Raw genomic sequence first — 14,184 nt, 5'->3', positions numbered from 1 at the left:
AACATAAAGACTTAAATATGTTAACACCAATTCTAATTGTTGTGTGTTTAATTTCTGTAACGTCTGGACATCCTCATGAAAGAAGACAAAATGATGAACCGATATGTTCCAAATTTGACTATGAAGAAAAACTTTTGGAAAAGATGATAAGAATGGAAATGAAAATGGAAAAGATAAAAGAGGAAGTTAAAGATAAAGAAAAGAATATAATGTCCGTGGCGACCAATTTGTCCCAAAGAGTTGGAAATATGGAAAATGACGAAATTCAGTTCCAACGTGGTATCAACCGCACAATGGTCGAATTTGCTGACAGCTTTTGTCAGGAAAATAGCAAACTGTCAGATTTAGCAGGTACGATTTTTATTGTTTTTTCAAGCTGTTTTTTCATTGATACATGAAAAAGAACAATCAATATTTTAAGCATTACGACGGATGATTAAACATTCATTTGTACTTTATTTCATAAAATAATTCGTGGAAGTTGTACTCAGGTCTACCTATAGTTAATAGAATGAACAATGAAGCGTAACATTTTAAATATCTCAATAACGATATAAATGATATCCATATAATGTACATTGTTTAACAATACATTATATTAATAACACTACAAAATTGATTGGCAACATAATGCAAATGTGATTACAATCAGGTCTATTTTGATGGGACGTCGTTGCGCGGCATACGACCTTCAGATATGCATTGCGAAAATGTAATTTTTAAGGGGGTGATTGAATTTTCAATTGATGTTTTTTTTTAATGATGGTAGTTAACTTTTGAATCAGGCAAATGAAGCTTTCTGGTGCTGCTAGGACGGGTAGTTCTTAAAATCCCTCTACCTAAAGGTATAACGTTTACATGCAAGTTCTATAGAAATATTGTACTAATAAAAACTACACATACGTCACCCCGAATCGGGACTAATTCGTCACTTACATGATGGTATACGAGAAAGTAAGAGTGCTCCGACTTTATCTTTTCTTTCACCGAGACCCATCTGCGATCACACTTGATTTTTTCTACTTTCAAAAACTTAAATATTACCGGTCTTGGAAAAAAATTCAGAAATATCATTGAGTCTACAGTCAAATATATTCCCAGTGCTTGATTAACTGAAGAGATGTAGATGGGCAGATGACCAATATTTTAAAGGACAGAGCGTGTTAAAATGAGCGGAACTTACGTTGTTTTTTTATATGAAAAAACAGCAAGATTTAGTGATACTATCTTTGGATCACTACAATTATTCCAATATCTACATACGTTTTTCTAACAATTTAGCTCAAATTGCTATAAAACTTATAGTTGTATTCGAAATATTGTATTTTACTTAATATTAAAAATGAAATAGCAAGAAATAAAGAATCCCTAATGAACTTCCAAAACGACAAAATTTGAATTGCTGCATGCTCGGTTAAACTGAGTCTAGTTATGTATGGTACTTAACAATGGAATCTACCGTCCGCGCCTCCTAGCACCGGATCAGGCAGAATTCAACAATTAATATGAAATGGTAAAATGTAGAAACATCCGCTAGATGTGTGAAGTTGGCGGTCCATCGGCCTAGCGGCGTGAAGTTGGCGGCCAGCAGCCCAGCGGCTTGCGGCGTGAAGTTGGCGGCCCAGCGGCCAGCGGCGTGAAGTTAGCGGTAGGGCGGCCCAGCGGCCAAAATATTTAATGTTGCAGAAATGCTAATCAAACAATAAAACATTAAAACGGCATTTAATGAAGTTCTTAAGATGTTTCTAATTATTTAAAGGATATATAAAAAGAAAAGAAATCACTTTGAGATTTTTTTTGATTTTATCATTTTTATCATTAAAAATAAGTGGAACATGCCCTAAAAAAACGCTTAACAAGGGCAATATTTTGTTCCAGAAAGTTTTCTTCTGATTTCAACGACGTCCCATTAGGGCCATCGCGACACACACATAACGCGAAACAACGTTAAAACGAATTTATGATGGTTAAAAGTCGAGAGAAAATAAAACCCCAAAAACACGATGGTGAAAAAAAACTCGGTATAATATCGTACCATCGTCATCGTATTTTCGACCTCTGGACATCGTCTTTCCGTTGTTTCGTGGCCTCGGAGACATTATTCATTAAGTGTTACGTTACTTGCTCAAGAAAATAACGGCTTGCCCCTGACGGGGTTTTACCCACACGGCGAGCGATACATAAATGACTAGTTCGACACGCTAACCACTCGCCATACTAATACTTTAATTTATTAAAATATACATGCATAACAATTTTATATCATAATGATATGGTTATAAAGATCTTAATTTCATATGCAAGTTTTTTTATATTTTTAAAAGATGTTAGAAAAAATAGGACGGATATAAAATTAGATTCTATTCCAAATATTGGCACCATTGTACCAAAAAATATATTTTTTACAATCATTCATGGGATGTTGAGTACACTATGTCATTATGCGATGCAGATCGAAAATGGAAGCAAAACCTTGATAATTTTAATTAGAAAGCAAAGATACTGTACATATATTCTCGGACTTCCCGTATATACAACACCATAGGAATAAAGTGTTTAAATACACCAATAGCAAGAACGATATATTGGCAATCATGTGTTTCATGATAATAAATTAAACAACTACACTTAACGAAACTTATAAGTAACATAACATAACATATATTTTATTAGTCTTAAGCACATTAACAGCTCATCGACATTTACATACAATATGACACGTATTTGTAGCATGCGTAATAATTATTATAATCATATTTACAGAAATAGAAAAACACATACATTATACACAAAACACAAAACACAACGGCTACACACAATAATAAACAGCGAGAATTGACATATTTTTTATAAAAACAGAAAGCTTGGTAAATACGTCATCTATTATGACACTATTATGTTGGAAAGTACACATTCACTGTTCGAACACTAATTGGTCTCTCTAAAAAATGATTGTCTGATTCTAAAAGCCTTAAGAATATATAATGCTAGCTTGATAAGTACATTTTTATTGGTCGAATTTAAAAGTTCAATAAACTTGTAAACACTTGCATGATTACAATAATAGTCACTTATATACTTCTTTCTGATGTCTCTATATAATTTACATGTTAAAACGAAGTGGAATTCGTCTTCAATGTCATTCATGTCACATAGCATACACTTTCGCTGATCTCTCGGCACTGCATTTTCAAAGTGTCTTGCCTTTTCTATCATTAAATCATGCGATCCCATACGTATCTTTGCAATTGCTCGTCTGTATTTCAAGTTATTCAATATTATGAGATATGAGGGAATTTCAAAAGTTTGTTTGATTTCCTTGTATAAATATAACGAAGGACACGTGTTAATATCTATATACCATTCTGCTATGTAAAAGTCTCTTAGTCTCTGTTTCAGAATAGGCGTAAATCTTTCTATACAAACAGATGCTGGGAAAACCCATATTTCACCAAAACCAATTGCATTTAATAAATCTCTCACTTTTAATAACCAATTGTCAATAGCATTTTCAGTCAAATTTAACAGTCTATTTTTTATATAAGTACTCCGATTTCAAACTTGCAGGAAAACTCCGGTTTTCAAAATATATACTCAACTTGAAGGTATTTGATTTTTTTTACAATGGTGATCTCAGTTACTGATTTTCTGTTAAGTTTGAGTTATTGTAAAATGCATTTACTATTATAAAATGATGATACTATGATTAAAGTTTATACAGTATCGACTTAGACTAGTTATAGTAATTCTAACACAATATAATAAAAATTGGTCAGAGTACTTATAAGTTTCGTTAAGTGTATATACATTAACAAGCAAAATACAACATATACAAATATTTATACAAATCAATGTTTAAAAACCTTAAAAACTTCATCAAATGCCGTTTTATTGTTTAAATAACATTTCTGTAACATTAAAATTTTTGGCCGCTTGCTGCTTGACTGCCCGACCGCTAATTTCACGCCGCTGTGCCGCCCGGCCGCCAACTTCGCGCCGCCAGCCGCTGGGCCGCTGGCCGCCAACTTCACGCCGCTAGGCCGCTGGACCGCCAACTTCACCCATCTACATCCGCTAATGTTCACATGAACTAATTTAATTTTATCTGAGATACGTGTATATACTCGTACAACAATTATTTATTATGTTTTATTTATTTATTAATTTTTATTTGTTTATTTCTATGTATTTATTTCATTTTATATACATATATATATATATATTTTTGGCAATCATACAACATTGCTAGCATTACTGTTCCGATTTAAAGTCTTGTTAGGTAAGATAAGAACTTTTATTTATCTTCTTATCGATTATTTCAAAACTTTTATTTGTAGAATCTGTTTCTTTGATCGTGGTAAGATTGTAATTATAAGTAATTGATAGCTATAACATTTCTTCGAAATATATGCTAATATAATTTTACACAAAAGTGAAATAGCTACAAACAAATAACTTACGTACGATATTGACTTTTTATCTTTTTTTCTCTACAGACAAGTCCCTTATACCAATTGTTGGATTCAACGCCCATTTATCACTTACAAAAACAGTAAACAGAGGGGACAGAGTTGTCTTTGATACTGTCATAACAAACCAAGGTGATAGTTACGGCAGTTCTACCGGGATATTTACTGCACCGTACACTGGACTCTATTTCTTCTCAGCCCATGTTTGTAATGAGGGAAATAAAAACGTGATTTACTCTATATATCAAGAAGGAACACAGTTAACACGTTGTACACAGTATGATAATAACGGTGTTTATAGCTGTAGTTCAGTGAGCACAATCGCCATGGTAAACAAAGCGGAACGAGTGTGGGTACAAACTCTATATACCTCAGTGTTTTATACTGATGGTTACAGATGGAATGCATTTTCTGGATCTCTCTTAAACAAATAACTATATATAATAGCAAAACTAGGTATAAAACATACCCAGGAACGTTCCCATAACCGGATATAAATGTTAATAATGAGACACAAATGTCTTTACTTGCAGTTTATCACTTAATATAAATATTAATAAAATACCAAACCAGTTTTGCCTAGAAAAGGCTCATCACTCTGTAAATAGTTGTATGTATATATTTTGGGAAGTTGACTAAGTGTGCTTTCTTCAGAAATCCGAGGATCTAAACTTGACTCACAGAGAATTCTGTGATTTTTTATCAAGCAATAATAGCTACATAAAAAACGTGGGAAAACAGCATAATGTTCGCGGAAATGGAAATTGTATTTTTTGTTTGTTTGCTTTGTTTTGTTTTCAGCTTTGTATGTGAGTGTCGTTGTGAAAAATACGGGTTTTTTTTGTATTTCTTTTCTTTAAATTTTGTATTAATTTTTAATGTATAAAAGGACATATATCGAACACCGTAGGATAAATTAAGGATATTTGTTTATATATAACGCACTCAGAAGTGACAATATTGTGATTATTTATTCAACACGGAAAGAAAATGACGCCAAGCATGCAACGGTTGAGCGTACGAAATAACTTAAGTTTATAGCTATCATTTTGGTGTAACTGTTTACAACTTTAATGTATGAATTAATTTCAATTGATAAATATGCCATCAAGATCACAACGATTAATTTCAATGAAAATATCCAAATAAAGATATACTTTCTAATTTTATGTTAGAAAATATTGATAATTGCAACACCTTTGTAAATATAAAATAAACATGTTTTGACTTCACACAAAGAATAAATTATGTTTAAAATTCTACACACTAAAAGAACCGTTTTTTGTTATTGTTGTTTTGTTGTTGTTGTTGTTGTTGTTGTTTTAGGAAAGACCTGTCATAGGGTAAACAACTCCCCATACATAGTTTATTCTTTCTCTTATTCAAACAAGACATATCTAGTAAGATTTACATAGATTTGACAAATTTCTATAATTTAAATACTTTACTTAATGATAGACATACTATGTCTTTAAAAAGTGTTATGATCATTTTATTGTTAAGATGATATTGTACACGTATTTACTGATGGCAATATTCATTTTTTACAAATGTGTGGAAGAATGTTTGATCGTTGACGTTGTGTTGTTTATTAAACACAAAAATATGTTAAACCTTCATAACATGTTTACTTTTCAGTACATCTGGTTTTGTTAAACACATGAATTGTTGTTGTTGTTGTTTTTGTTTTCATTTCTTTCCTCAGGCTTTATGCTACGCTAATACTGGTAATGTGTCGACTTACCAGCTTTACTGTTGCAGAAAGATTTTAGTCGACCCTCCGTTCAAAGACCTCACCTGTACAATTTATAGAACTATCCGTTACATTCAACTTTATAATGGCAAGTTCTATCCTTATCTTAGAGCCATCCTTAAAATTGTATTTAAGAATGGCAATAACTATTTTTCACATTTTATTTTAGAATGACCTATGAGTTTCCCAGATCTCAGTTTGTAATTTTAAAATGACTTATTAAATTTCTCCTTATATTTAGTTCTACCTTGTAAATTTTACAGGAAGTTAAACTAATTTTGACGGCCTTCGGGATATAGTGACTTTATGTTCTGTCCCAGTTTTACGGACAAGGTTTAGAACGAACAAATATTATTAGTGCCCATAAAATTAGTTTATAATAACTGAAAACTTTATATCGTTACTTTCATGTCCATCAAATAAGCTATTTGGTTTGATAGGAAATAAATAACCCAAACCTTCGAGGACCATGTAAAAGCAGGAACTTGCCTCCTAATAACAGATCTAATAGGTGTATTATGTATTAAATATATTGAATTGTCACGTGGTTTACTTCATAGGCAGGCGTTGGATGTATATAATTAGTATAGAATATATAAACTTATTTTATTAATCTTGCAAAATAGTCCTTGACTATATCTCCTTTCTTGTAGTTGGTTTAAAATATATACTAGGGAAACAGTTTTGTTAAATACATGAATTGTTGTTGTTGTTTTCATTTCTTTCCTTAGGCTTTAAGTTACGCTAATACTGGTTATGTGTCGACTTACCAGCTTTACTGTTGCAGGAAGATTTTAGTCGACCCTCCGTCCATTAGTAATGGGCGACAGGACACCCAAGGAGAACAACTCACCTTCATGGTAACTTATAATTAGATAGCTTTATCTCAAGAACAAATTACAGTTCCTACTAGGTTTCTAACCTGCAGCAGTTAGGGCCAAGTGATACAATGTATCGATCATAACCACTCGGCCATGGAGAATCTACATTTCTTATTGGCGTTGAATCTGTGGAAAATGAAAACAAATGTCAATGATGAGGTCGTACTTCAAACAAGCAAACCAATTGCGTAGTAATACTTGACTTTATTACTCAGTAAACATGACAAAATGGTACTTTAATATATGTATTTTAATAATCAGTCAGCCCTTTGTACACCTTATTACAAATTTCACAGGCAACTATTTCTGTAATATAAAATTTGTAAAATATCTTATTTGTCAAACCATCGGTCTCAACTTACGTAAATATTTCGACATTTTCATAAAACTTCATATGTATGTTTTACTCAGTTACTCATGACAGGGTTTAACAGTTAATACTTTTTAAAATTAAAAATAAGTAGTATCACTTAAAAGATACTCGGTCGAGGTAAAACTGTTTAACTTGCATACATGTTATTTATACGTTTTCGATACATATAGAAATATTAGCAATGCTTGCATAACAATGACATAATAATTTCTTGTAGCTAAGAAAAAAAACATTTAGTGAACATAGAAATCAAATTAAAAATAAGGATAATGATATCGGTGTCTTTTCAAATAAGTTAAATTCAATTAATTTCTTTTTTATATTATTTATTTAGGTGTCCCTATTAGTTGATTTCACGTTTGACTTGAGAAATTTTGAAACCATATGCAATATTGACAGTATTTTTGAAATGAATCACATGTGAAATATTGCAAATAGGAATGAAAGGGTAATACGTAGTATGAAATCAACATCCTATTTATAAACGTGTTATATAATAAAAACAGCTGTGATGAAACGGAAAGATATAAAACACTGTAAACGCTTTGTTAAACGGCCTTGGCTTCACAATCAAAACCAAGTCTAATAACTAGAGATATAACAAAAGTGGTAAATAATCCCACCCACCACATTCATCGTGTGAAAGTCTGGGGTAAAAAAAAATCAAATTAAAATTTAACATACAAATTAAGAATTTGGCTTTCTTATGTAACAATAAATTATGTTTGTTACAATGACAGAATAATTAATGGTGTTATTAATTTTGGCAATTGAACACTCTACGAGATATACAAGAGATACATATATGTGTTCGCAAATGGAAGTGTTGTGTTCCGGTAGGTGAACTTATTTCGTAACACCAACATCTACGTTGTCGTTAGGCAATTATATTTATAAATACTTGATTATATGCAAATTAATATGAAAATAATTAAGACATTAATTATAATATGATATATGTGACACTTATTAAACATCATAAACTAAGGGCACCTGTTGAGGTCGGATGTTTTCGTGTGTCTTTTTGGTATTTTCATGTGCATTAATATAATTTTAGATGAGGTTTCGTTCTGTTGAACAAAATATATTACTCACTTATACTTGTATAAAATAAACTCAATAAGGTTTTATGTAAAATGAACTGTTAACAAGAAAATGGGATGAGATCTTTACGCAGTGTAAATCGTTTTGTGTTGAACACAACTAAATTATCTGAATAATTTAACTGGAAAGTTAAAGACCTAACCTGTCCAATTTATTTTAGAACTATCCGTTACATTTAATTTTATTATGGCAAGATTTATCCTTATCTTAGAACCATCCTTAAAATTATTTTATTTAAGAATGGCAAGAACTATTCTTTACATTTTATTTTAGAATGACAATGAGTTTTCCAGATTTCAGTTTGTAATTTTAAAATGACTTATTAAAATTCTTCTTATATTCAGTTCTACCCTGTAAATTTTACAGGAAGTCAAACTAATTTTGACGGCCATCGGGACATAGTGACTTTAAGTTCTGTCTCGGTTTTCCGGAAAAGGTTTAGAACGAACAAATATTATTAGTGCTCATAAAATAAGTTTATAATAACTGAAAACTTTATTTCGTTACTTTCATGTCCGGATAATTTTTAAATCAAATAAGCTATTTGGTTTGATAGGAAATAAATAACCAAAACCTTCGAGGACCATGTAAAAGCAGGAACTTGCCTCCTAATAACAGATCAAATAAGTGTATTATGTATCAAATATATTGAATTGTTACGTGGTTTACGTCATAGGCAGTCGTTGTATATAATAAGTATAGAATAAGAAAACTTATTTTATTAATCTTGCAAAATAGTGCTTGACTATATCTCCTTTCTTGTAGTTGGTTTAAAGTATATACTAGGGAAACAGTTACACATTTAGGTTGAAAAAAGTTTATGTTTTAAAAACATTTGTAGTTCTAAATTACATAATGAAATCGGAAGAAAATTCAACATGTATGCATTAAAAGTTATTAATACATTACAACATAACTACCCTTTCGTCGGAGCGTTGGAATACGTCATGCGTATTAGTTAAGCGATATGGGTTATTATATAACACTAAAACTGTAAGATAAGATTTTCCGGGACCACAATGTCAGAGTTCTCTTCCTTGTTATTGAGAATAATTTTGTTAAAATTAATCTCAACAACTGTATGCTATCAAAATACCCACGCGCTGGGATGACATTTCTAGCATATTGATTAACTATGGAGTATTGCACATATTTTTGCCGCTTTTTCTATTTTAAAGAACGGATAACATAAGAATGAATATTGAAATCATCACCTTATTTATGCGGACAAATAATTGCCTTGCATACACTTTTCTATTACTATGCATGTATAAGGCCTTACAAATTACAATCATTAAAAAAAGAAATACTAACAGATGAAAAAGAAAATTGTAAACATTTCTTAACAATATTACAATTATTAATAGCAATATTAGATTACAAGACGGGTTTGAAGTGTTTTCAGGATGTGTGAAGTTGAAGGCCTAGCGGCGTGAAGTTGGCGGCCTAGCGGCCAAGCGGCCTGTCGGCGTGAAGTTGGCGGCCTGGCGGCCTTGAGGTGTGAAGTTGGCGGCATAGCTGAACAGCGGCATGGCGGCCTAAAAATTTAATTTATTTAAAATTTTAAACATTACCTAGACATTATACTATTTTGGAAACGAAATGAGTAACAATTTACAATCATTTAATCATTTTTACCCGTGGCTCCCTTAACATGGAATTATACAAATTGAATTATACAGATAATATTTTGAAAAATAAACTTTAGATTATTCATGGGGTCTTATCCATCTAAAGGACCAAAATCAGTGGAATGAGCCCCATTAGATGAACAAGTGTATCACTCATGATTGAAAGCCAAAAGTGATAAAATTGAAAAGGCGACGAGCAATCCCAGAGTGTTCGATCAGCGAACAAAATTCTAGACGATTGAAGTGTGAGTGTAATAACTAGTATGGCTTTCTTACCAAATCTTATTTGTTGTTGATCAGGCAAAGGAAAACTCAAACTGTTTAACAAACACTTGAGATTTCAAGCAAAAGCTCAAATGCGCTCCAACCCTCAAGTATTTGTCATGTTCCCAGCATCAAGTCGAATATGACAAATTATAACTTTAAGAAATGATTTAAAAAGACTTGAAACATTTCAAACTATAGGTTAATGTACAACTATTTCGAGTAACAGGATTGATGGTCTGGCCATTGCTACAAATATAAGGATATCAGTAGCAAATGCATCTCATGAATTCTGGAGGTGACATTCAAAATAGTGCTCATGGAGAAAGTTTATTTTTCAACCCAGATCACATTGCAATTACAGGTGATATGAATCTTGTTATATATTACCATGGAAACCATACAGTGTATCATATCACGCCAGACAGGTATGTAATATTCGCATACAAGGAAATAAAAGGACCGATGAATCGTTTTATTGATACACTCGGCTAAATCTTTGATACTGGACACGAGAGGATACATCAACTGAACAAGCGACTAGAGAAAGACCAGTGCGTTATATCAAAGGCAGATATTGGATTTGCTCCCACAACTCTTGCTTACAGAGATTGTAATGAATTATTCCTAGTGGCGGGACAAAATCAAAGTATACGAACTAACAGAATTCTAAAATTCTTTGGGCATTAAACATATTAACCTAAAGGATATTTTGCAAAAACATTATACAGTGCAAGTCAAAAACACACATAAAATAAGCTTTGGTTTAAACATATTTATTTAAGCCCGATTGCTTTTTAAAGACTTCTATGATATCTCGTGTGTTTGAATACTGAAGTAAAATTTTTACTGTTCGTATATTTCGAAATCATATTGAAAACACAAGTACTAGCCGTGCTAGATCAAAAAGATTTACTTTCTTTCATCTTTTTATTTTTTAACTGTTTCGTCAGGTACCCTGAATTCGTCCCTGTCCTAATGACAACACCGTTCCTGTGTATGTAAGAAAGTCTCAATAAATTGTTGTTAAGTGAAAAAATGGATATTTTTTAACATCTTAGTAAATTAAATGCATCTACCAAATTTCTTCAACATAGCACGACTGGGCCATTAAAAAAACAACAGAAAAGTAGCACTGTAAAATACCTAGGGTGACAAATCATGGCCACCCGAGGATAAATCACGCATTTCTGCAATGCAAAATTTCAATATCAAGTATCATTATTAAAAAATATGAATACAGGATTTGAAAGCAGGAACTTAATATCACTGTGACATATATTAATTATGTTTTCTTTAAATTCTATTTTAAATTTTCCTCAATTTTTATCATTCATTGTAGAAATGAATAGCAGTGTCATATTATATAACATTTTAAAACTTCCTGATCGCAACAACATTTGTACTGTAACCCCTCTAATTCAAGAACCCTACCTGTACCCTATTAATTAAAGATCCATATCTTGAACCTCTCTAATTCAGAAACAATTCCTGTTTTCATAAATTAAAGAACTATATCTTTAACTACATAATTCATGAACCATTCATGTACCAAATTCATTGTTGTACCATAACTTTAACACCTCTAGTTCAAGAACCATTACTGTACCCCATTCATTTCAAGAATTATATCTTTAACTCCTCTGATTCTAGAACCCTACATGTACCCCATTAATCAAAGGACCATATCCGCACCCAATTAATGAAAAAAAATAACTTATCTTTAACACCATATCCGCGCCCAATTAATTAAAAAATATTATCTTTAACACTTCTAATACTAGAATCACACCTGTACCCAATTAATTAAAGAACCATAATTTTATCTCTTACCCTATCTCTTACCTGACATGTTTAGCAGGAACTTGCCTCCTAAATACAGATATAAGAAGTATCTGATGTAACTTTTTTATTTCATAATTTTTGTGAAGTTCGCGGCCTGGTGCGGCCTAGCGGCCTGCCTGCCAAAAATTTTAATGTTGTAGAAATGTTATATAAACTTATATAAAAATGTTTTAAAAAAAGATATTTTGATCCAAGATGATTTAGCCTGATAGAAATTACCAAATTGAATGTTATTTTGAAATTTCTATTTATCTATTACAAAAACTGTATAAACTGATGATAAAGATACATCACATTTTACGTTTCTTAAAATAAAAACTTATATTTTCTACACTTTGTTTGATGTAAAACTTGTCTATTTCACTCATCGGGAATGATATTGAAGATAAGAATTTAATTTACGAAATATTCGACATTACTTTGACAGTATACAGTTTTGGAAATGAAATGAATAACAATTAACAATAATTTTTACACATGGCTCACTAAACATTTATACAGATACTTTTTGGAAAATAAACTTAAGATAATTCATGGGATCTTATCCTCCTAAATGACCAAAATCAGTGGAATGAGCCCCTTTAGATTAACAAGTTAAGCACTCATGATTGAAAGCCAAAAGCGATAAAATTAAAAAGGCGACGAGCAATCCCAGTGTTCGATCAGCGTATAAATTCTAGACGATTAAATTGGACTGTAAAAAAACCAGTATTATATGACTTTCGTGCCAAATCGGGACTTATTTGTTGTTGATCAGGCAAATGAAAACTCAAACTGTTTAACAAACACTTAAGATTCCAAGCAAAAGTTCAAATGCGCTCCATCCCTCAAGTATTTGTCATGTGCCCAGCGTCAAGTCGATATGACAAATTATAACTTTAAGAAATGATTTAAAAAGAATTAAAACACTTCAAACTACAGGTTAATGTACAAGTATTTCGAGTTACAGGATTGGTGGTCTGGCCATTGCTATAAATATAAGGAAATCAGTATCAAATGCATCTCATGAATTCTAGAGGTGAAAATTAAAATGCAGAAATCAATGTAAGTAGGATTATCTCCCTTATTCATAGAAACATCAAGATACAAAATAGAAAAAAATCTTATGAAGATAAAAAAAAATGAGATCTTGACTTAGACTTGAGTATAGAGTTTGCTGGACCACTGTCAGGCCTATCAGTTACTTACTCTATCTGTGAGAGGCCAGCAGCTGTAGGATTGAACGATTTTGGACCTATTTCATCCTCCTGCTCCTATATTTTCAAGAAACTGTAACAAAATACACTAGAAAAAAAGCTTTGGTTTAAACATATTTATTCAAGCTCGATTGCTTTTGTTTAGACTTCTATGATTCCTGGTGTTTTCAAATACTGAACTAAAATTTTTAATTTACATACATTTCTTAAAATTACTTCTTCTAAAATCTTAATGAATACCCTAGTACTAGCTGTATTAGACCAAATAGATTTACTTTCTTTTTTTCCTTTTTTTGCTTTTTTAACTGTAAATTATGCAGTTATGCGATGCAAATTTCAATATTAAATATCATTATTAAAAAAATAAATATAGGATTTAAAAGCAGGTAGTTAATATCACAGATATTTATTTACATTTTCTATTAATATCATAAATTTTCCTCAATTTTTATCATTCATTGTAGTAATGAATAACAGTGTCATTATATAATACATTTTAAAACTTCCTGATTTCAACATAATTTGTACTGTAACTCCTCTATTTCAAGAACCCTACCTGTACCCCATTAATTAAAGATCTATATCTTTAACCCCTCTAGTTAAGGAACCATTCCTTTATAACATTAATTAAAGAACCATATATTTAACCACTTAATTCATGAACCATT

At 31.3% G+C, this 14,184-nt stretch overlaps 1 protein-coding gene across 1 annotated transcript; it reads left to right on the top strand.

Annotated features, from left to right (window-relative positions):
• The first annotated feature begins 6 nt into the window (after positions 1-6).
• On the top strand, positions 7-4,903 carry LOC132749725 (complement C1q-like protein 4). The gene is made up of 2 exons (XM_060739655.1): positions 7-351; positions 4,497-4,903. The coding sequence occupies exons 1-2, from the start codon at positions 18-20 to the stop codon at positions 4,901-4,903; spliced, it is 741 nt and encodes a 246-aa protein (XP_060595638.1). The 5' UTR covers positions 7-17.
• The last annotated feature ends 9,281 nt before the right edge of the window (positions 4,904-14,184 follow it).

This window comes from Ruditapes philippinarum, unplaced genomic scaffold (assembly GCF_026571515.1).
Source record: "Ruditapes philippinarum isolate M1 unplaced genomic scaffold, ASM2657151v2 ctg3663_1_1_1_1, whole genome shotgun sequence".
Classification (NCBI taxonomy): domain Eukaryota; kingdom Metazoa; phylum Mollusca; class Bivalvia; order Venerida; family Veneridae; genus Ruditapes; species Ruditapes philippinarum.
This window is presented reverse-complemented; position numbering and strand designations above follow the sequence as displayed.

Bases quoted from the DNA above. Each gene is read 5' to 3' on its own strand.
- LOC132749725 (XM_060739655.1), top strand. From the start codon at position 18: ATGTTAACACCAATTCTAATTGTTGTGTGTTTAATTTCTGTAACGTCT. The intron at 352-4,496 runs GTACGATTTTTA...TTTTCTCTACAG, and splicing joins CAAACTGTCAGATTTAGCAG to ACAAGTCCCTTATACCAATT.